This window comes from Pezoporus flaviventris, unplaced genomic scaffold (assembly GCF_033815535.1).
Source record: "Pezoporus flaviventris isolate CSIRO_AGI_PZ_B2104156 unplaced genomic scaffold, CSIRO_AGI_Pfla_v1 ptg000327l, whole genome shotgun sequence".
NCBI lineage: Eukaryota > Metazoa > Chordata > Aves > Psittaciformes > Psittacidae > Pezoporus > Pezoporus flaviventris.
The window spans coordinates 370,826-392,741 of record NW_026892874.1 but is presented as its reverse complement, the minus strand read 5'-3'; the positions used below and the strand labels follow the sequence as shown (position 1 = coordinate 392,741).

At 53.7% G+C, this 21,916-nt stretch overlaps 2 protein-coding genes across 2 annotated transcripts in view; both read right to left on the bottom strand.

Annotated features, from left to right (window-relative positions):
• Positions 1–1,801: 1,801 nt before the first annotated feature.
• On the bottom strand, positions 1,802–10,476 carry EPHX3 (epoxide hydrolase 3). The gene is made up of 8 exons (XM_061443299.1): positions 10,408–10,476; positions 8,739–8,993; positions 8,575–8,660; positions 5,724–6,052; positions 4,175–4,278; positions 3,915–4,063; positions 2,181–2,433; positions 1,802–1,813 (listed from the first exon to the last, which is right to left on the bottom strand). The coding sequence occupies exons 2-7, from the start codon at positions 8,982–8,984 to the stop codon at positions 2,205–2,207; spliced, it is 1,143 nt and encodes a 380-aa protein (XP_061299283.1). The 5' UTR covers positions 8,985–8,993; positions 10,408–10,476; the 3' UTR covers positions 1,802–1,813; positions 2,181–2,204.
• Positions 10,477–14,187: 3,711 nt separating this feature from the next.
• The window catches only part of BRD4 (bromodomain containing 4), a 40,445-nt gene continuing 32,716 nt past the window's right edge, over positions 14,188–21,916 (bottom strand). The window contains exons 16-21 of the mRNA XM_061443278.1: positions 19,811–19,923; positions 19,441–19,600; positions 19,147–19,277; positions 18,415–18,626; positions 15,455–15,695; positions 14,188–14,353 (exon numbers count right to left, since the gene is read on the bottom strand). Of these exons, the coding sequence (XP_061299262.1) occupies positions 14,285–14,353; positions 15,455–15,695; positions 18,415–18,626; positions 19,147–19,277; positions 19,441–19,600; positions 19,811–19,923 (926 nt within the window). The 3' untranslated portion in view covers positions 14,188–14,284. The remainder of the gene's footprint in view (positions 14,354–15,454; positions 15,696–18,414; positions 18,627–19,146; positions 19,278–19,440; positions 19,601–19,810; positions 19,924–21,916) is intronic.

Below are 21,916 nucleotides of genomic sequence, written 5' to 3'. Positions count from 1 at the left end.
ATGTGGGGTGTGGGATATGGGGTATGGGATATGGGATATGGGGTGTGGGGTGCGGGGTATGGGGTATGGGGTATGGGGTATGGGATATGGGGTGTGGGGTGTGGGATATGGGGTATGGGGTGTGGGATATGGGGTGTGGGATATGGGGTGTGGGATATGGGGTATGGGGTGTGGGATATGGGGTGTGGGATATGGGGTATGGGGTGTGGGGTGTGGGATATGGGGTATGGGGTGTGGATATGGGGTGTGGGATATGGGGTATGGGATATGGGGTGTGGGGTGTGGGGTATGGGGTGTGGGATATGGGGTGTGGGATATGGGGTATGGGATATGGGGTGTGGGGTGTGGGGTATGGGGTGTGGGATATGGGGTGTGGGGTGTGGGGTGTGGGATATGGGGTATGGGATATGGGGTGTGGGATATGGGGTATGGGATATGGGGTGTGGGGTTGGGGTATGGGGTGTGGGATATGGGGTGTGGGGTGTGGGGTGTGGGATGTGGGGTGCAGGGTGCGGGGTGCAGGGTGTGGGATGTGGGGTGCGGGTGGATGTGTTTGGGGCTCTGGGGTCACCCCGGGTGGGGGCGGGGCCGCAGGTGCTGGCGCTGGGCCCGCCCCGGCCCCTCCCCGCCCAGTTCATCCGGTTCAACCGGTTCAGCGGGGAGCCGGGGGGGGGAGGGGCCGGGGGTTTTGGGTGGGTGGGGGAGGGGCAGCCCCGCCCCCCCCTCCCCCATCCCCGCCGCGAGACCCGGAGAGGATTAAAGGGGGGAGGGGCCCCAACACCAGCACCCCCCATCCCCCACCCAGCACCCATTGCCCCCCTCCCCCCGCTGGTTCTGGCACCCATGGGTGCTGGCAGTGACCCAGGACACGACACCAGCACCCATGGGTGGCACCCATGGCCTAATACTGCGACACCCAGCTTTATTCAAGGCACTTGGGAGCAAGGGGCCCCATCCAGATGCTGGGGTCCCCATCCAGATGCTGGGATCCCCATCCAGATGTTGAGGTCCCCGTCCAGATGCTGGGGTCCCCATCCAGATGTGAGGTCTCCATCCAGATCCCGCGGTCCCCATGCAGATGTTGGGGTCTCCACCCAGATGTTGGTGTCCTCATCCAGATGCTGAGGTCCCCCTCCAGATGTTGGGATCTCCATCCATATGCTGAGGTCCCCACACAGGTTTGGGCGGTCTCCATCCAGATGTTGGGGTCCCCACCAAATGCTGGGGTCTCCATCCAGATGTTAGGGGTCTCCATCCATATGCTTAGGGCCCCATCCAGGTGTTGGGGTCTCCATCCAGGTTTGGGGGGGTCCCCATCCAGATGTTGGTGTCTCCATCCAGATGTTGGGGTCCCCACCAAATGCTGGGGTCTCCATCCAGGTGCTGGGGTCTCCATCCAGATGCTGAGGTCCCCATGCAGGTGTTGGGGTCTCCATCCAGGTTTGGGGGGGTCCCCATCCAGATGTTGGTGTCTCCATCCAGATGTTGGGGTCCCACCCAGATGTTGAGGTCCCCACCATTGTCTCCCCCCAACCCTTCTCCTCTTCCTACCTCTCCCCCCCCTTACCCCAGCTGGAGCCCCCCCACCCGCCCCAGATGCTGCTGTGGGGAGACCCCCTTGGGTACCACTATGGGGAGAACCCTTGGGTGCTGCTATGGGTGCCCCCCCAGGTACCACTGTGGGGAGCACCCATGGGTAACACTATGGGGAACACCCATAGGTGCTGCTATGAGGAGCACCCATGGATACCACTATGGGGAGCCCCCCTGGGTACCACGGTGGAAGCACCCATGGGTGCTGCTATGGGTACCACTATGGGAGCACCCATGGGTGCCCCTATGGTTGTCTCCTGGTTACTACTATGGGTGCAACCCTGGTTACCACTATGGGGAGCACCCATGGGTACCGCTATGGGGAGCACCCATGGGTACCGCTATGGGGAGCACCCATGGGTACCGCGATGGGAAGCATCCATGAGGACCATTCTGGGGAGCACCCATGGGTGCCCCTATGGTTGTCTCCTGGTTACTACTATGGGTGCAACCCTGGTTACCACTATGGGGAGCACCCATGGGTACCGCTATGGGGAGCACCCATGGGTACCACTATGGGGAGCATCCATGGGTACCGCTACGGGAGCACCCATGGGTGCTGCTATGCGTACACCTCTGGGTGCCACTATGGGGAGCACCCATGGGTGCTGCTATGGGTGCAGGCTGCCCCCATCCAAGAAGTCCTGGATGAGGCGGGCGAGGGCACGGGGCTGGTCCTCAGGCAGCCAATGGCTGGCGTCGGGCAGGAGGCAGAGGCGGGCGCTGGGCCGCAGGCACCGGCGCAGGGACGGCACCAGCCGTGGGTCCAGGAGCGCGTCGTGGCCGCCCCACAGCAGCAGCGTGGCGATGGGGGGCGGCTCGCGAGGGATCGGGGTGCCCCTGCGGGGAGACGGGGGAGGAGCTTCCATGGGGCACCCAACCGGGAGCGTCTCCAATGGGAGCATCTCCAATGGGAGCGTCTCCAATGGGGCACCCAACTGGGAGCGTCTCCAATGGGAGCATCTCCAATGGGGCACCCAACTGGGAGCGTCTCCAATGGGAGAATCACCAATGGGAGTGTCTCCAATAGGGCACCCAACTGGGGGCATTAAAATGGGAGCATCTCCAATGGGGCACCCAACTGGGAGCATCTCCAATGGGAGCATCTCCAATGGGAGCATCTCCAATGGGGCACCCAACTGGGAGCGTCTCCAATGGGAGAATCACCAATGGGAGTGTCTCCAATAGGGCACCCAACTGGGGGCATTAAAATGGGAGCATCTCCAATGGGGCAACCAACTGGGGGCATTACCAATGGGAGCATCTCCAATGGGGCACCCAACTGGGAGCATCTCCAATGGGAGCATCTCCAATGGGAGCATCTCCAATGGGGCACCCAACTGGGAGCGTCTCCAATGGGAGAATCACCAATGGGAGCATCTCCAATGGGGCACCCAACCAGGAGCGTCTCCAATGGAAGAATCACCAATGGGAGCATCTCCAATGGGGCACCCAACTGGGAGCGTCTCCAGTGGGAGTGTCTCCAATGGGAGCGTCTCCAATGGGGCACCCAACTGGGGGCATTACCAATGGGAGCATCTCCAATGGGGCAACCAACTGGGAGCGTCTCCAATGGGAGAATCACCAATGGGGCACCCAACTGCGGGTATTACCAATGGGAGCATCTCCAATGGGGCACCCAACCAGGAACGTCTCCAATGGGAGCGTCTCCAATGGGAGCATCTCCAGTGGGAGCATCTCCAATGGGGCACCCAACTGGGAGCGTCTGCAATGGGGAGCGTCTCCAATAGGAGCATCTCCAATGGGAGTGTCAGCAATGGGGCACCCAACTGGGAGCATCTCCAATGGGAGCATCTCCAATGGGGCACCCAACTGGGAGCATCTCCAATGGGACCACCCCAAAGTGGAGAACCCCAAGTGGAGCCTCATAATTGGGCACCGAAGTGAGATCAACCCAAAGAGGAGCACCCCAATGGGATCCCATCAACCCATAACACCCAACCCAAGAGCACCCAAGTGGAATCATCCCAAAGAGGAGCACCCCAATGGGATCCCATCAACCTGCAACATGTAACACCCAACCCATAACACCCAACCCAAGAGCACCCAACTGGAATCATCCCAAAGAGGAGCACCCCAATGGGATCCCATCAACCCATAACACCCAACCCAAGAGCACCCAACTGGAACCCTCCCAAAGAGGAGCACCCCAATGGGATCCCACCAACCCACAACACCCAACCCAAGCGCACCCAACTGGAACCATCCCATGGAAGACCCCTTGAGTTGGATCCCTCAATGGGACAACCCCCCTACCCCCACCCCCACCCAACCAGCAGCACCCAATGGGTGCCCCCAACCTGAAGAGGTTGCGGTAGTGGTGCAGGGGGGGGCTGAGCGCCCCGGGCTGGGCCAGGCTGTAGATGTAAGCATCCAACTCCTGCTCCGTCAAGCTCCGACCGGGGCTCTGGATCCCGGTCCATGCTCCGGTCAGGATGAGCTTCACCAACTACAGAGCCCCCAATGGGGGACACAGGAGGTGGGGATGAAACCACGGCCCCACAATGGGCTCCGGGGCCTCGTGTGGGGCTTGGGGGGGTTATGTGGGGATGGGGCCTACCTCGAAGTCCGCCAGGGAGAGCAGCAGCTCCGGCAGCCAGGGCAACTGGAACAGGAAGACGTAGCTGGAGCGCAGGAGCTGCGTGGGGTGGCCTAGGGTGAAGCCTGAACCCAAAGAGGGATGGGGAGGGTGGGGGGTCAGGGTGGGGATGCCCTGAGAGGTGGCACCCAATGGCACCCGATGGCGCGGTCATGATTGATAACACCCAGTGGTGTGGCCATGAGATAGCACCCAACACGATGGCCATGAGAGATGGCACCCAATGGCATGGTCATGATTGATGGCACCCAATGGCCTGGCCATGAGATAGCACCCAACAGGATGGCCGTGAGAGATGGCACCCAAGGGTGTGGTCATAAGAGATGGCACCCAATGGTGTGGTCATGGTTGATGGTACCCAATGGTGTGGCCATGAGATAGCACCCAACAGGATGGCCGTGAGAGAAGGCACCCAATGGTGTGGCCATGAGATAGCACCCAACAGGGTGGCCATGAGAGATGGCACCCAATGGCATGGCCATGAGATAGAACCCAATGGTGTGGTCATAAGAGATGGCACCCAACAGCCTGGTCATGAGATAGCACCCAATGACATTGACCATGGGATGGCACCCAAGGGCATCGACCATGGATGTCACCCAATGCTATCGACCATGGGATGGCACCCAATGCCATCGACCATGGGATGGCACCCAATGACACTGACCATGGACGTCACCCAATGCCATCGACCATGGGATGGCACCCAATGACACTGACCATGGACGTCACCCAATGCCATCGACCATGGGATGGCACCCAATGACACTGACCATGGGATGGCACCCAATGACACTGACCATGGGATGGCACCCAATTCCATCAACCATGGGATGGCACCCAATGACATTGACCATGGGATAGCACCCAATGATATTGACCATGGGATGGCACCCAATGATACTGACCATGGACGTCACCCAATGCCATTGACCATGGGATGGCACCCAATGACACTGACCATGGACGTCACCCAATGCCATTGACCACGGGACGGCACCCAATGCCATCGACCAAGGGATGGCACCCAATTCCATCGACCACGGGACGGCACCCAATGCCATCGACCATGGGATGGCACCTAATGACATCGATCATGGGATGGCACCCAATGCCACCGCCCATGGGATGGCACCCAATTCCATCGACCACGGGATGGCACCCAATGCCATTGACCATGGGATGGCACCTAATGACATCGATCATGGGATGGCACCCAATGATACTGACCATGGACATCACCCAATGCCATCGACCATGGGATGGCACCCAATGCCACCGACCATGGGATGGCACCTAATGCCACCAACCATGGGATGGAACCCAATTCCATCGACCACGGGATGGCACCCAATGCCACTGACCATGGGATGGCACCCAATGCTATTGACCATGGGATGGCACCCAATTCCATCGACCATGGGATGGCACCCAATGCCACCGACCATAAGACACCACCCAACCCCATGGCTACGCGATGGCGCCCGCCACCCCCATGGAGGCCCCTTACCGGCCATGACGGCGCGGTGCGGCGCGTCCATCACCACCAGCTTCTCCACCAGCTCTGGGTGGCCGGCGGCCAATTCCCAGGCCAGGACCCCCCCCCAGTCGTGTCCCACCAGGATGCACTTGGGGGGCGCGGGGGGGGCGCCGGGGGCTCCGTTGGGCCCATTGGGGGTGCCCAGCGCCTCGATGACCTGGCGCACGTCGTCCAGCAGCGCCTCCAGGCGGTAGCTGTCCCTGCCCGGTGGCTTGGAGGAGGCGCCGTAACCGCGGAGGTCCAAGGCCACCACCCGGTACCGGGAACCAAACTCCTGCAGGAGGTGGCGCCAGCAGAACCTGGAGGGAGGAGGGAGGCGGTGACCATGGTGACCATGGGGGTGACCATGGGATTGACCGGGGTGACCATGGGATTGACCATGGTGACCATGGTGATGATGATGGCGATCATGATGCCATGATGACCAGAGTGATCATGATGATGGTGATGGTGACCATGGTGACCATAATGATGATGATGGCGATCATGATGCCATGATGACCAGAGTGATCATGATGATGATGATGGTGACCATAATGATGATGATGGTGATCATGATGCCATGATGACCAGAGTGATCATGATGATGATGATGGTGACCATAATGATGATGATGGCGATCATGATGCCATGATGACCAGAGTGATCATGACGATGATGATGGTGACCATGGTGACCATAATGATGATGATGGTGATCATGATGACCAATGGTGATCATGATGATGGTGACCATGATGCCATGACCAGAGTGATCATGATGGTGACCATGGTGACCACAATGACCATGATGATGATGATAGCGATCATGATGCCATGATGACCAGAGTGATCATGATGATGATGATGGCAATCATGATGACCATGGTGATCATGATGATGATGACCATGGTGACCATAATGACCATGATGATGATGATGGCGATCATGATGACCATGGTGATCATGATGATGGTGACCATGATGCCATGACCAGAGTGATCATGATGATGATGATGGTGACCATGGTGACCATAATGATGATGATGGCGATCATGATGCCATGATGACCAGAGTGATCATGATGATGATGATGGTGACCATAATGATGATGATGGCGATCATGATGCCATGATGACCAGAGTGATCATGACGATGATGATGGTGACCATGGTGACCATAATGATGATGATGGTGATCATGATGACCAATGGTGATCATGATGATGGTGACCATGATGCCATGACCAGAGTGATGATGATGATGATGATGGTGACCATGGTGATCATGATGCCATGATGACCAATGGTGATCATGATGATGGTGACCATGATGCCATGACCAGAGTGATCATGATGATGATGATGGTGACCATGGTGATCATGATGATGGTGACCATGATGCCATGACCAGAGTGATGATGATGATGATGATGGTGACCATGGTGACCATAATGATGATGATGGCGATCATGATGCCATGGTGACCAGAGTGATGATGATGATGGTGACCATGATGCCATGATGACCATAGTGATCATGATGATGATGATGGTGACCATGGTAACCATAATGACCATGATGATGATGATGGCGATCATGATGACCATGGTGATCATAATGATGGTGACCATGATGCCATGATGCCCATAGTGATGATGATGATGGTGACCATGGTGACCAGGATGCCATGATTATAGTGATCATGATGATGATGATGACCATGATGATGATGATGGTGATCATGATGCCATGATGACCAGAGTGATGATGATGATGGTGACGATGATGACCATGGTGATCATGATGATGATGGTGACCATGATGCCATGATGATCAGAGTGATCATGATGATGATGATGGTGACCATGGTGACCATAACGACCATGATGATGATGATGGCGATCATGATGACCATGGTGATCATGAGATGATGATGGTGATCATGATGACCATGGTGATCATGATGATGATGATGATGGTGACCATGGTGACCATGATGCCATGATGACCATAGTGATCAAGATGATGATGATGGTGACCATGATGCCATGATGACCAGAGTGATCATGATGATGGTGACCATAACAACCATGATGATAATGATGGCGATCATGATGAGCATGGTGATCATGGGATGATGATGGTGATCATGATGACCATGGTGATCATGATGATGATGATGATGGTGACCATGATGCCATGATGACCATAGTGATCAAGATGATGATGATGGTGACCATGATACCATGATGAACATAGTGATCAAGATGATGATGATGGTGATGACCATGATGACCATGGTGGTGATGGTGGCGGTCACCATGGTGACCATGATGTTAACCACAGTGATCATGATGACCGTGATGATGATGGCGATGACCATGATGACCATGGTGGTGATGGTGGCGGTCACCATGGTGACCATGATGATGACCACAGTGATCATGATGACCGTGATGATGACAGTGATGCCCATGGTGACCATGATATCACGATGACCATGGTGATCATGATGAAGACGATCATGACAATAATGATGACAGTGGTGACCATGGTGACCATGATGACCATGGTGAGTTGATGACCATGATATCATGATGACCACAGTGATCACGATGATGACCTCCATGATGACCATGGTGATGACCATGGTGACCATGATGATGAAGGTGATCACCATGGTGATGATGATGATGATGACCGTGATGATGGTGATGACCATGGTGACCATGATGATGAAGGTGGTCACCATGGTGATGATGATGATGACCATGATGATGCTGTTGGTGCCCATGACGAAGACGATGATGACGATGGCACCACCAGGGTGCTGGTACCCACCAGTTCTGAGGGAAGCCGTGGAGAAGCAGCATCAATGGGGCCGTGGCTGGACCCCGGGTGACGTAGTGGAGCATCAGCCCCGAGTCCTAAAGTGGGGGTTGTGTTGTGGGTCAGCGGGGTGCCCCCACCCCATAACTTGACCCCCAAGTCCCCCCCTCCATCACCTTAAGGCGCAGGTACTTGTGCTCCCCATAGGTGCCATCGGCCAGGCCGGGAGGGGGCCGGTCCCGCGCCCGCCGCCCGAAGGTGGCTCGGGGTCCCCGGCGCAGCAGCACCCAAAGGCCCCAGAGCCCGTAGGCCACCGCCGCGGCCCCCGTGGCCACCGCCACCCCCAGCCGGGCCACCAGGCTCGACACGGCCAAGAGGAGCCGGGTGGGCGCCAGCAGCAGCGAGCACAGGGACAGGAGCATGGCCGGGACCTGAGGGGGACACGGGGGAACCGTGGGGTGGCTCCATCCCCATGGTGTCCCCAACCCCATGGTGTCCCCATCCCATGGTGTCCTTATCCCATGGTGCCCCCATCCCCACGGTGTCCCTATCCCAGTGTGTCCCCACCCCATGGTGCCCTCAACCCCATGGTGCCCCCATCCCCATGGTGCCCCCACCCCATGGTGTCCCCATCCCCATGGTGCCCCCAAACCCCATGGTGCCCCCATCCCCATGGTGTCCCCATCCCCATGGTATCCCCATCCCATGGTGTCCTTATCCCATGGTGCCCCCATCCCCATGTGTCCCCACCCCATGGTGCCCCCATCCCCATGGTGTCCCTATCCCAATGTGTCCCCACCCCATGGTGCCCCCACCCCATGGTGCCCTCAACCCCATGGTGCCCCCATCCCATGGTGCCCCCACCCCATGGTGTCCCTATCCCAATGTGCCCCCACCCCATGGTGCCCTCATCCAATGGTGTCCCCATCCCCATGGTGCTCCCACCCCATGGTGTCCCCAACCCCATGGTGCCCCCATCCCCACGGTGCCCCCACCCCATGGTGTCCCCATCCCCATGGTGCTCCCACCCCATGGTGTCCCCAACCCCATGGTGCCCCCATCCCCACGGTGCCCCCACCCCATGGTGTCCCTATCCCAATGTGTCCCCACCCCACGGTGCCCCCATCCCCATGATGCCCCCAGCCCCATGGTGCCCTCATCCAATGGTGTCCCCCTCCCCATGGTGCCCCCATCCCAATGGTGCCCCCATCCCCATGGTGCCCCCACCCCATGGTGCCCTCAACCCCATGGTGCCCCCATCCCCATGGTGCCCCCATCCCATGGTGCCCCCACCCCATGGTGCCCTCAACCCCATGGTGCCCCCATCCCCATGGTGCCCCCATCCCATGGTGCCCCCACCCCATGGTGCCCTCAACCCCATGGTGCCCTCAACCCCATGGTGCCCCCATCCCATGGTGCCCCCACCCCATGGTGCCCTCAACCCCATGGTGCCCCCATCCCCATGGTGCCCCCATCCATGGTGCCCCCATCCCCATGGTGCCCCCATCCCCATGATGCCCCCACCCCATGTTGTCCCTATCCCAATGTGCCCCCACCCCACATTGTCCCACCCCTTGGGGTCCCGCTATGGGGTGCCCCACCCCATTGTGCCCCAGTCCATGGGGTCCGGCCATGGGGGGTGCCGATGGTGCCGTGTCCCCCCCCCCCCCGCGCCGTGCCCTTGTCCTGACCCCCCCGTCCCCGCCCCCCCCCAACTCCCCTCCCCCCATTCCCGCGTATCCGGTCACGACCCCGTCCCTGTCGCGACAGCGCTGGGTGGGGGAGGGGGGGGTCCCTGTCGCGACACGAAGGGGTCCCCGCCCCCTCCCCCCTCCCCCCCCCGACCTTCTCGCGCCGCTTCCTCCGCCCGCCCGAGCTCGGCCGCGCCCGGCCCCGCCCCCCTCCCCGCTCATTGGTCACCGACAAAGAGGCGGGGCCGAGCCACGCGGCGGCCAATGGGAGCGCGGGGCGGAGGTCACGTGAGGGGGGACGGGAAAAAGTTCCCAAGTTTGGGGCTTTTTGGGGCCATTTTCGAGGTTTTTTTTTGTTTTTTCCTCCTTTTTTTCTTCATTTTTTAATTTTTTTTTTGTCTTTTTCCCCCTTGGAGTTTTTTTTTCCCCATTTTTCGCCTCTTTTAACATTTTTTTTACCGTTTAGTTTCGTTTTTTTCCCCTTTTCCCCCATTTTTTGCACTTTTTTGCCCATTTTTGCTCTTTTTTCCACCTTTTCCCCTTTTTCTCTATTTTAAACCAATTTCTCCTGGTTTTTAACCCCTTTTTCTGCCACTTTCAACCCCTTTTTAATCCCTATTCTCCCTTTTCCTTTTTCCCTCTTTTTTCCCCCCATTTTCCCCCTTTTTTGTCCCCTTTTTTCTTTTAAATTCTAAATTTAAATCTCGGATGAAAAGTTTAACCCCAAATTTCAAGTGAATCCTCAATTTTCAACCTTGAAATTCATCCTCAAATTTCACATTTAACGCTCACATTCAGCCTCAATTTTCCAATTTAAGCCTTTAATTTCCAATTTCACCCTGAATTTAACCTTCAAATTAGATTTCAGCTGCAAATTTCACATTGAACCCTCACATTTCGATGCTAAGCCCCAATTTTTGTGTTTAACCCTAAAATTTCAAATTTAACCCCGAATTTTCAAATTCCAACCTAAATTTGATAATTTAACCTTCAATTTAGATTTAACCCTCCAGTTTCAGATTCAACCCTCAAATTTCAGATTTCACCCCAAATTTCAACCTCCGCCCTCCAATTTTCACCCCCAGATTTCAAATTTCAAGGCCCAATTTTCACCCCCAGATTTCAAATTTCAAGTCCCAATTTTCACCCTCCAATTTCAAATTCCAAGTCCCAATTTTCACCCCCAGATTTCAAATTTCAAGTCCCAATTTTCACCCTCAGATTTCAAATTCCAAGTCCCAATTTTCACCCTCAGATTTCAAATTTCAAGTCCCAATTTTCACCCTCCAATTTCAAATTTCAAAGCCCAATTTTCACCATACAATTTCAAATTTCAAGGCCCAATTTTCACCCTCCAATTTCAAATTTCAAGTCCCAATTTTCACCCCCAGATTTCAAATTCCAAGTCCCAATTTTCACCCCCAGATTTCAAATTCCAAGTCCCAATTTTCACCCCCAGATTTCAAATTTCAAGTCCCAATTTTCACCCCCAGCTTTCAAATTTCAAGTCCCAATTTTCACCCCCAGATTTCAAATTTCAAGTCCCAATTTTCACCACCAGATTTCAAATTTCAAGGCCCAATTTTCACCCCCAGCTTTCGAATTTCAAGGCCCAATTTTCACCCCCAGATTTCAAATTCCAAGTCCCAATTTTCACCCTCAGATTTCGAATTTCAAGGCCCAATTTTCACCCCCAGATTTCACCCTGAATGTTCAAAATTTCACCCTCAATTCCCCCACATTTGGAAGCCGAGGATGACCCCAATGGGGGGGTTGGGCAGACCCCCCCCCCCCCCCCCCAAGGCCCCGCCCCCCCTGGTTGGAAGAAGCAGCCAATCCCGTGGCTTGTTTTATACAAAACCAAAAGAGCTGCGTTTATTCCATCATCAGCATCAGCATTGGCCCCGGCTCCGGCTCCGGGCTCGGATCCGAGCGGCTCCGGCCGGGAATAATTATAATAATAATAATAATATAATAACATTAATGGGGGAGGGAGGCTCCGCTCCAGGGCTCGGGAATGCCGGGAATGGGCTGGAGCCCCGCCGGGAGCGGGAAACCCATGGAAATCATAACAAAAAACATGGGAGAAAGCGGCGATTTTGGGGGGAAATGGGGAAGAAATGGGCAAAAAAGGGGAGCTCTGGGGGGGGGGATGGGGGGAAAAGGAGGGGAATGAGGGGGAAAGATGGAAAAGGGGAATAAAGGAGGAAAAGGAAAGGAATAAAGAAGGAAAATGGGGGAAAAGGAGGAAAAAGAGGGGAAAAGGGGGAATAAAGGAGGAAAAGGAAGGAAATAAAGAGGAAAAGAATGAAAATGGGGGAAAAAGGAGGAAAATGAGGGGAAAAAGGGGAATAAAGGAGGAAAAGGAAAGGAATAAGAATGAAAATGGGGGAAAAGGAGGAAAATTAGGGGGAAAGGGGAATAAAGGAGGAAAAGGAAAGAAATAAGAAAGAAATGAAAATGGGGAAAAAGGAGGAAAAGAAATGAATGAAAATGGGGAAAAAGGGAGGAAAATGAGGGGAAAAGGGGGAATAAAGGAGGAAAAGGAATGAAAATGGGGGAAAAAGGAGGAAAATGAGGGGAAAAGGGGGATAAAGGAGGAAAAGAAAGGAATGAAAATGGGGGAAAAATGAGGAAAATGAGGGGGAAAAGGGGAATAAAGGAGGAAAAGAATGAAAATGGGGAAAAATGAGGAAAATGAGGGGAAAAAGGGAATGAAGGAGAAAAAAAGAGGAAAATAAGAAAAAAAAGAAACTAAAAGGAAAAAGAGAGAGAAAGGAAAAAAAGAGAGAAAAGAAATAAAAGAGGAAAACAGGAGGAAAAATAGAAAAAAAGACTAAAAAGGAGAAAAAAAGGGAAATAAAAAATACAGGAGAAAAAAGGCAAAAAGGAGGAAGATGGGGAAAAATGGAAAAATAGGGGAAAAAAGAGAAAAAGGAGGAAAATCAATGGAAAAATAAAGAAAAAAGGGGAAAAAGGAGGAAGATAGGGAAAAATGGAAAAAGGGGGAAAAAGAGAAAAAGGAGGAAAATCAATGGAAAAATAAAGAAAAAAGGGGAAAAAGGAGGAAAGAAAAAAAGAGGGAAAGGAGAAAAAAAAGGGGAAAAAAAATGGTAAAAGGAAAAAAGGAGGAAAAATAAGGGAATAAAAAGGAGGAAAACAGAAAAAAGTAGAAAAAAGGAGGAAAACCTGGAAAACTTCGGGAAAATTGGAGAAAAAGGAGGAAAAAAAGGAGGAAAAAAAGGAGGAAGCCTCCCCAAATGTGGTGGGGGGAGGGTCTCCCCTCCCCCATCGCCCCTCCCCCCCTCTGGCTGCCCCTTGCCCTCGCCCCACCGCCCCTCCCCCTCCCATTTTGCCGCCGTTTTGAACTTTTTTAATTCCGAAACGAAATTCCTTTTTTTTTTTTTTTTTTTGTGCCGTTGTTTTTTTTTTTTTCCAAAATACGTGAAAAAAAAAAAAAAAGAAAAAAAACCAAAAAAAAACCAAACCCCCACCCAAATAAAAATAAACCTGGAATATACACTGGGAAAAGGGGGGGGGGGGGAGGGGCCTTTTCCCGGCGGATTCGCGTCCTTTTCCGCTGGGATTGGCCTTGAAATCTTTTTCCTTTTGGCTGATTTTTGGGATTTTGGGGGTGTTTTGTGGGGGGTGGGGTTTTTTTTTTTTGCTATTTTTCAGGGATTCGCTGTGAAAAGAGGGAATAAAGAGGGAAAAGAAGGAGAATTCCCGGCATTCCGGGCACGGCCGATCCCGCTCCCGCATTAACACTTAACGCAGAGTCCGAAGCTTTGATTTTTGACTTTTCCATCTTTTTTTTTGTTGTTGTTTCGCGGGGGAAAAGGGAAAAAAAAGAGAAAATTTTTTGTGGATTTTTTTTTTTTTTCTCCCTTTTTTTTTTTTTTTCCTGGGAATTTTTTGTGGGTTTTTTTTTTGTTGTTTTTTTTTTTGTTGTTGTTTTTTTTTTTTTGTTGGTTTTTTTTCCTTGGAAAGAGTCAAATCGGGAGGAACAAAACCCGGAGCCGCCGGCGCCGCTAGAAAAGGTTTTCCTCAAAGATGGCCAATAAATCGCTCTGGAAATTCATGTCGATCGTCGCCGCCATCTGCAAGAGAAGGGAAACTCCATCAGGAATTCCCTTTGCCATTCCCGGGATTTTTTTCACCATTCCCAAGGGGTTTTCGTGCATATTTTTGGAGTTTTTCTATGCCCCCAAAGGGCTTTTTAGGGCGCTTGAAGAATTCTTTTAGGATCCCAGTGTTTTTGCAGCATTCCCAAGGATTTTTCCACCATTCCCAAGGACTTTTCCACCATTCCCAAGGATTTTTTGCCCCTTTCCCAAGGATTTTTTGCACCGTTCCCAAGGATTTTTCCACCGTTTCCAAGGATTTTTGCACCGTTCCCAAGGATTTCTGCCCCGTTCCCAAGGATTTCTGCACCGTTCCCAAGGATTTCTGCCCCGCTCCCAAGGATTTCTGCCCTGTTCCCAAGGATTTCTGCACCATTCCCAGGCTATTTTTCCCCATTCCTGGCATTCTTGACATTGTCACCTTTGAACATTCCCAGAGGGAGGGGGATTCTGAGTGTCCTCAGCCATTTCTCACTATTCCCAATGGATTTTCCCAGGGATTTCTCACCATTCCCAGGGATTTTTTTGCCATTCCCAGATTTTGGCATTCCCAGGGGTTTTTTTTCCTGGCATTCCTGGCTGTTTGCTAAGATTCTCCCAGGGCTTTTTTCACAACAGCAAGGATTTTTCAGTATCCTCATTGATTTTTTCCACCATCCCCAAGGATTTTTTCCAGCATTCCCAGGGATTTTTTCAGCATTCCCAGAAATTTGGGTTTTTTTTTTTGGAATCCACAAGTTTTGTCATTTCCATTCCCCAAAGGGTTTTCTTTGCAACTCGGGGGATTTTGGAGCATCCCAGCAATCCCTATGGAGACCTTTCAGCATCCCATGGGATGTTTCAGCATCCCCAGGCGCTTTTGAGCATCCCTGGACCCTTTTCAGCATCCTCAGGGATTTTTCAGTCTCCCTGGTGATTTTTCACCATCTCCAAGGATTTCCCAACACCCCCCAAGGCTTTTTGGGTCCCCCAAGGAGGGATTTTCCTTTGCTTTCCCAACCATTGTTTGGAATCACCTTGGGCCCTGTTTTTGCTTCCCGATGGATTTTCCATCCCCACCAAACCGCTTCCCCTCACCGCTTCCCGGCGCCTCCGTTCCTGCTCCCTCTTCCTGGCCATCTCCCTCTGCTGATCCAACATGGATTGGGAAGACTGGGGCTGGGAGCTCTGGGCTTGGGGAGCCGCTGCCGCCGCCGCCGCCGCCGCCACCGCCGCTTGCTGCTGCTGCTGCTGCTGCTGCTGCTGCTGCTCCTGGCGCCGCCGCACCTCCTCGTGCACCCGGCGCGCCTGCTCCATGGCATCCTCGTCCTCCCGGCTCCTGCCAAAGCCGTCGGGATGAGCCCGGGTGCCACCGGGGGGGGGGGGGGATCCAACGTTGGGATCCGGGCTGCTGCCCCGCATGGGGGAGCATGGGATTAAAATCCAACCGGATTTGGGATCGCGTGGCATCAAGAACAGGCTGTGCCAGGGATCACGTTGGTCGCTGGGGTGAGATCAACCCACGCCACGGGGCTGGATCAGGTTCGGGGCACCGGATGGGATGGTGCCACGCATCAGAGTGGATTTGGGCCCGGAGATGGGATCGTGCCATGAACTGGATCAGATTCAGGCCATGAGATCGAGAGATCAGATCAGATCCGTGCCATGAGGCTGGATCATGCAACAGACTGGATCCCATCTGTGCCATGAGTTGGGATTGGATTTGTGCTGGAAGATGGGGTCAGATTTGTGCCATTAGATGGGATCAGATTTGTGCTGTGAGGTGGGATCATGGCACGGATCAGATCAGATCCATGGCACGAGGCTGGATCATGCAAGAGACTGGATCCCATCTGTGCCATGAGTTGGGATTGGCTTTGTGCTGGAAGATGGGATCAGATTTGTGCCATAAAATGGGATCAGATTTGTGCTATGAGGTGGGATCATGGCACGGATCAGATCAGATCCATGGCACGAGGCTGGATCATGCAACAGACCAGATCTGATTTGGGCCATAAGATAGGATCAGATTAGTGCCATTAGAGATGGGATCAGATTTGTGCTGTAAAATGGGATCAGATTTGTGCTGTGAGGTGGGATCAGATTTGTGCTGTGAGGTGGGATCAGATTTGTGGCATAAAATGGGATCAGATTTGTGCTGTAAGATGGGATCAGATTTGTGCTGTGAGGTGGGATCATGGCACGGATCAGATCAGATCCATGGCATGAGGCTGGATCATGCAAGAGACTGAATCCCATCTGTGCCATGAGTTGGGATCAGCTTTGTGCTGGAAGATGGGATCAGATTTGTGCCATGAAGTAGGATCAGATTTGTGCCATGAGTTGGGATTGGATTTGTGCTGGAAGATGGGATCAGATTTGTGCCCTGAGGTGGGATCATGGCATGGATCAGATCAGATCCATGGCACAAGGCTGGATCATACAAGAGACTGGATCCCCTTTGTGCCATGAGCTGGGACTGGATTTGTGCTGGAAGATGGGATCAGATTTGTGCCGTGAGGTGGGATCACGGCATGGATCAGATCAGATCCATGGCACGAGGCTGGATCACGCAAGAGACTGGATCCCATTTGTGCTATAAGATGGGATCAGATTTGTGCTGTGAGGTGGGATCAGATTTGTGCTGTGAGGTGGGATCATGGCACAGATCAGATCAGATCCATGGCACGAGGCTGGATCATGCAAGAGACTGGATGCTATTTGTGCCATAAGATGGGATCAGATTTGTGCTATAAAATGGGATCAGATTTGTGCTGTGAGGTGGGATCACGGCACAGATCAGATCAGATCCATGGCACGAGGCTGGATCATGCAAGAGACTGGATCCCATTTGTGCCATAAGATGGGATCAGATTTGTGCTATAAAATGGGATCAGATTTGTGCTGTGAGGTGGGATCACGGCACAGATCAGATCAGATCCATGGCACTAGGCTGGATTATGCAACAGACTGGATCCCATTTGTGCCATGAGCTGGGATTGGGTTTGTGCCATTAGATGGGATCAGATTTGTGCCCTGAAGTGGGATCAGATTTGTGCCATGAGTTGGGATTGGATTTGTGCTGGAAGATGGGATCAGATTTGTGCCATAAAATGGGATCAGATTTGTGCTATGAGGTGGGATCATGGCACGGATCAGATCAGATTCATGGCATGAGGCTGGATCATGCAACAGACTGGATCCCATTTGTGCCATGAGTTGGGATTGGATTTGTGCTGGAAGATGGGATCAGATTTGTGCCATGAGGTGGGATCATGGTATGGATCAGATCAGATCCATGGCACTGGGCTGGATCATGCAACAGACTGAATCCCATTTGTGCCATGAGGTGGGATCATGGCACGGATCAGATCAGATCCATGGCACGAGGCTGGATCATGCAAGAGACTGGATCCCATTTGTGCCATGAGTTTGGATTGGCTTTGTGCCATTAGATGGGATCAGATTTGTGCCATGAGGTGGGATCGGATTTGTGCTGTAAAACAGGATTTGATTTGTGCCATGAGGTGGGACTGGATTTGTGCTGTAAAACGGGATCAGATTTGTGCCCTGAGGTGGGATCATGGCACAGATCAGATCAGATCCATGGCACGAGGCTGGATCATGCAAGAGACTGGATCCCATCTGTGCCATGAGTTGGGATTGGCTTTGTGCCATTAGATGGGATCAGATTTGTGCCCTGAGGTGGGCTCACAGCATGGATCTGATCAGATCCATGGCACTGGGCTGGATCATGCAACAGACTGAATCCCATTTGTGCCATGAGTTGGGATCATGGCACGGATCAGATCAGATCCATGGCACTAGGCTGGATCATGCAACAGACTGGACCCAATAGGTGCCATGAGTTGGGATCAGATTTGTGCTGGAAGATGGGATCAGATTTGTGCCCTGAGGTGGGATCACGGCACGGATCAGATCAGTTTAATGGCACAAGGGACGGGCTCATGCCCTGGACCGCTGCCATCCCCGCTCTCCCACGGGCCAAGGCAAGGACACCCCAGTACCCCCTTCAACCACGCTGGTGCCGGTCTCACCTCATCCTCTCCTGCTCCCTCCGCATCCGCTCCTTCTCCCTCTCCACTTGCTCCGCCTGAGCCTTCAGCGCCTTCTCCCTCTCCTCCTTCTCCCGGGCCGCCCTCTTGAACTGCTCGAAGCTGTCGCTGGAGGACTTGGCCGTGGAGGACGGGGTCGTGGGATGCTTCTGCACCAGGCTCGCCCAGGACCCCATGTTCTTGATCTTCAGGTCCTAGGGACGAGAAGGACGGGGCTGTGCGAGGGCTGCTCCGGGTGGGAATGATCCCAAGCTGCTCCCGTGGGGAGGAGCAAGCAGCTGGGAAGCAGCTTCATCCCCAGAGCCAAGCAGGAGGCTCCTCACGCTCCCCCCCATGCACACAGAAGCATGGAATGGGTTGGGTTGGGAAGGAGCTTAAAGCTCCTCCAGCTCCAAGCCCTGCCACGGGTAGGGACTCCCTTCCATAGAGCAGCTTGCTCCCAAGGATGGAGCATCCAAACCTTCCCCATTCAACCCATCCCAGTGTCCCAGCAATCCACTCCCAAAGATCTCATCTTAATTCCTCCCTCTTCCAGCTTAAATCCTGCCCCTTGTCCTGCAGGTCTTGGTCAAAAGCTTCTCTCCATCTTTATAAGCCTCTTCCATACACGGAATTTGGTGGAAACCACCAAATCTTGGCCAACCTTCCGGTGGGCCTGCTTGATTTTAAGAGGTTTAGGTTGAATTTTGGTGTTTCTTTTCCCCTATCTTTTACCTTTTTTGGGGCAACGGGGGTTTTGGGCTCCTGCTTCTGCCGCTCCTTCTCCTGCACGCCCGGTGGTGGTGGGTTCTGCTCCGGGGGTCTGATAACGGGTCTCCCCCCTTCCATGGGTTTCATCTCTGTCCCTAAAACCAAGAGCTCCTGTCAGAGATTATCAGGCTCCCCCACTCCAGGGCCTCCTTAACCACCCATTGGTGCCACCGACGTTTAGGGGTGATGATGGCTTCTGAGCCCTCCGGAACCGTGCGGCCACGAGATGAGATTTGATTCCCCCGGGGAAGCACTCACGTTGCGGGATGTGAGCGGGGGGTTTGATGTTCTCCGGGTGCTTGGGGGGATCCTGCCTCAACGGGGGGCTGAAGGTCTCGTTACGGATGACGGGCGAATGCATCTTCTCCTCCTTCACCACCATGGGTTGGGACTGGACGACGGAGGCAGCTCTCATCTCCTAGCACAGCACAAACCCACCTCAAAGACCCGCAAGGTGAGGGGGGGGGGGTGTGTGATGCCCATCCCTCAAATCCCACCCCATTTGCTGCCAAGCTCCCCGCTGCAAACCGCTGGCCCCTGGGCTCGTTGCTGCTGAATGTGATGGGACTTGCTGATGGTCCCTGGGTGCTGGGACCCCGATGGTGGGTGCTCTCCTTTCCCTTTTTACCTGCTTTTTTGGCTGGATAGTTTGTTGAGGTGGCGACTGGTGGACCAAACCCTGGAACTGCGGCATCTGTGGGGAATGCATCATGAGAGGGGAAGGGGCTTCCCGCAAGTGACCTGGGAACAGGTTGGCAGCAATCAGTAACCATCGTCACCACGGCGCACGCCAAGCATCACCCCCAAAACCGCCAGCACCCCACACAGGGCAATCCCAGCCTGCGTCAATGGGGGGAGGTCCTCAATGGACCCCAGCTATAAACCCTGCCAGAAGATGCTCCCTGGCTTGTCCTGCCTTAAGGATGCTCGTTTGTGGTGTTGTCCCCCCTCCCCTTCCTGTAATGGATGGTTGTCCAGGTGGTCCATCGTTGTTCCTGGCTATAAATCCATTCCCTATGGACAGCCAAGTGCTGACACCCCCCTGCCTGCACCTCACCCAGCCCTAAGCCGTTGAAGTGGGACACGTTTGCTCTATGAGCAATGGGAGGTCTCCAGGAGCCAGCAGGCTCCATTGTGTCCAAGTGCCCCTGGAAGCTTTGCAGGTAGGAGAAGGAGCTCCAAGCACTTCCTGCCCTCATCCATTCAAATCCAGGGATTCTGTCCCTGCATGGAGCTGAGGAGAAGTTCAGGAGCAAAGACCTGATGGGAACCACGTGGAGAAGCAAAAGCAGGAGCGAGACCTCCTAAACCACAGAGCTCTGATGGATGCTGGGTCTCCAAAGCACGACCCAGCTGGAGTTATCCCACCTGGAGACATTCCCTGTTGGGAATGTCAGTGGTGGCGCCAGGACCATGATGGAGAGCTGGGATCTCCCAAGGCAACCCTGAAGGCTGAGCCCTGTGGCCAAGTTTAACCCCGTTCCTGGGATGGCTGGAGGTCACACACAGGGATTCCCCATAGAGCATCCCTTCTCCTCCACCAGGCAATGGCGTTATTCAAGACCATGCTCTGAGGAACATGGGGAAGCCCCCATGGGGCATCCATAGCCCTGGCCTCCTCTAAGAGGGTGGAGAGAAGAGGATGGTGATGAACGCAAGGAGGGCGCTGCTCTCGCACATCAGAGATCCTTGAGAGCCTCCAAGAGCCCTGAGATCCTTCAAATCCTCAAAACCCTCAGATCCTCAAAGATCTGAGATCACTGAGATCCCCAAAGTTCCAAGATCATTCAGATCCCCAAAGATCCGAGATCCTTGCTCCTCAAATGCTTGATATCCCTGAGCTCCTCAATGATCGAAGAACCTCGAGGCCCTCAGAAATGCGACCAAGACATTCAAACACTTCAATACCCTCCAAAACTTGAGCTCCTTCAGATCTAAAATACCTCAGAACCTCAAGATGCTTGAGATGCTCAACATGAGACCCTTGAGATGCTCAACATGAGAACCTTGAGATGCTCAACATGAGACCCTTGAGATGCTCAACATGAGAACGTTGAGACGGTCAACATGAGAACATTGAGATGCTCAACATGAGATCCTCAAGATGCTCAACACGAGACCCTGGAGATGCTCAACATGAGAACGTTGAGATGCTCAACATGAGAACGTTGAGATGCTCAACATGAGAACGTTGAGATGCTCAACATGAGAACGTTGAGATGCTCAACATGAGAACGTTGAGATGCTCAACATGAGAACGTTGAGATGCTCAACATGAGACCCTTGAGATGCTCAACATGAGACCCTTGAGATGCTCAACATGAGAACGTTGAGATGCTCAACATGAGACCCTTGAGATCCTCAAAATGAAGGAGCGTGATCAGCAGGTCCAAGGAGGTGATCCTGCTCCTTTACCCTGCTCTCATGAGACCTCACCTGGAGCACTGTGTGCAGTTCTGGTGTCCTCAACATAAAAAGGACATGGAACTGTTGGAACAAGCCCAGAGGAGGCCATGAGGATGATCAGGGGACTGGAGCACCTCCTGTATGGAGGCAGGCTGAGGAAGTTGGGGCTGTTCAGCCTGGAGAAGAGAAGGCTGCGTGGAGACCTCAGAGCAGCCTTCCAGTGTCTGAAGGGGGCCTATAGGGATGCTGGGGAGGGACTCTTCATAGGGGACTGTAGTGATAGGACAAGGGGTAACGGGTTCAAACTGAAACAGGGGAAGTTCAGATT

Excerpts from the sequence above, each read along its gene's own strand:
- EPHX3 (XM_061443299.1), bottom strand. The coding sequence starts at position 8,984 with ATGCTCCTGTCCCTGTGCTCGCTGCTGCTGGCGCCCACCCGGCTCCTC. Across the intron at positions 4,064-4,174 it reads TCTCCCTGGCGGACTTCGAG|TTGGTGAAGCTCATCCTGAC; the intron begins GTAGGCCCCATC and ends GGGGCTCTGTAG. Across the intron at positions 2,434-3,914 it reads CACTACCGCAACCTCTTCAG|GGGCACCCCGATCCCTCGCG; the intron begins GTTGGGGGCACC and ends GTCTCCCCGCAG.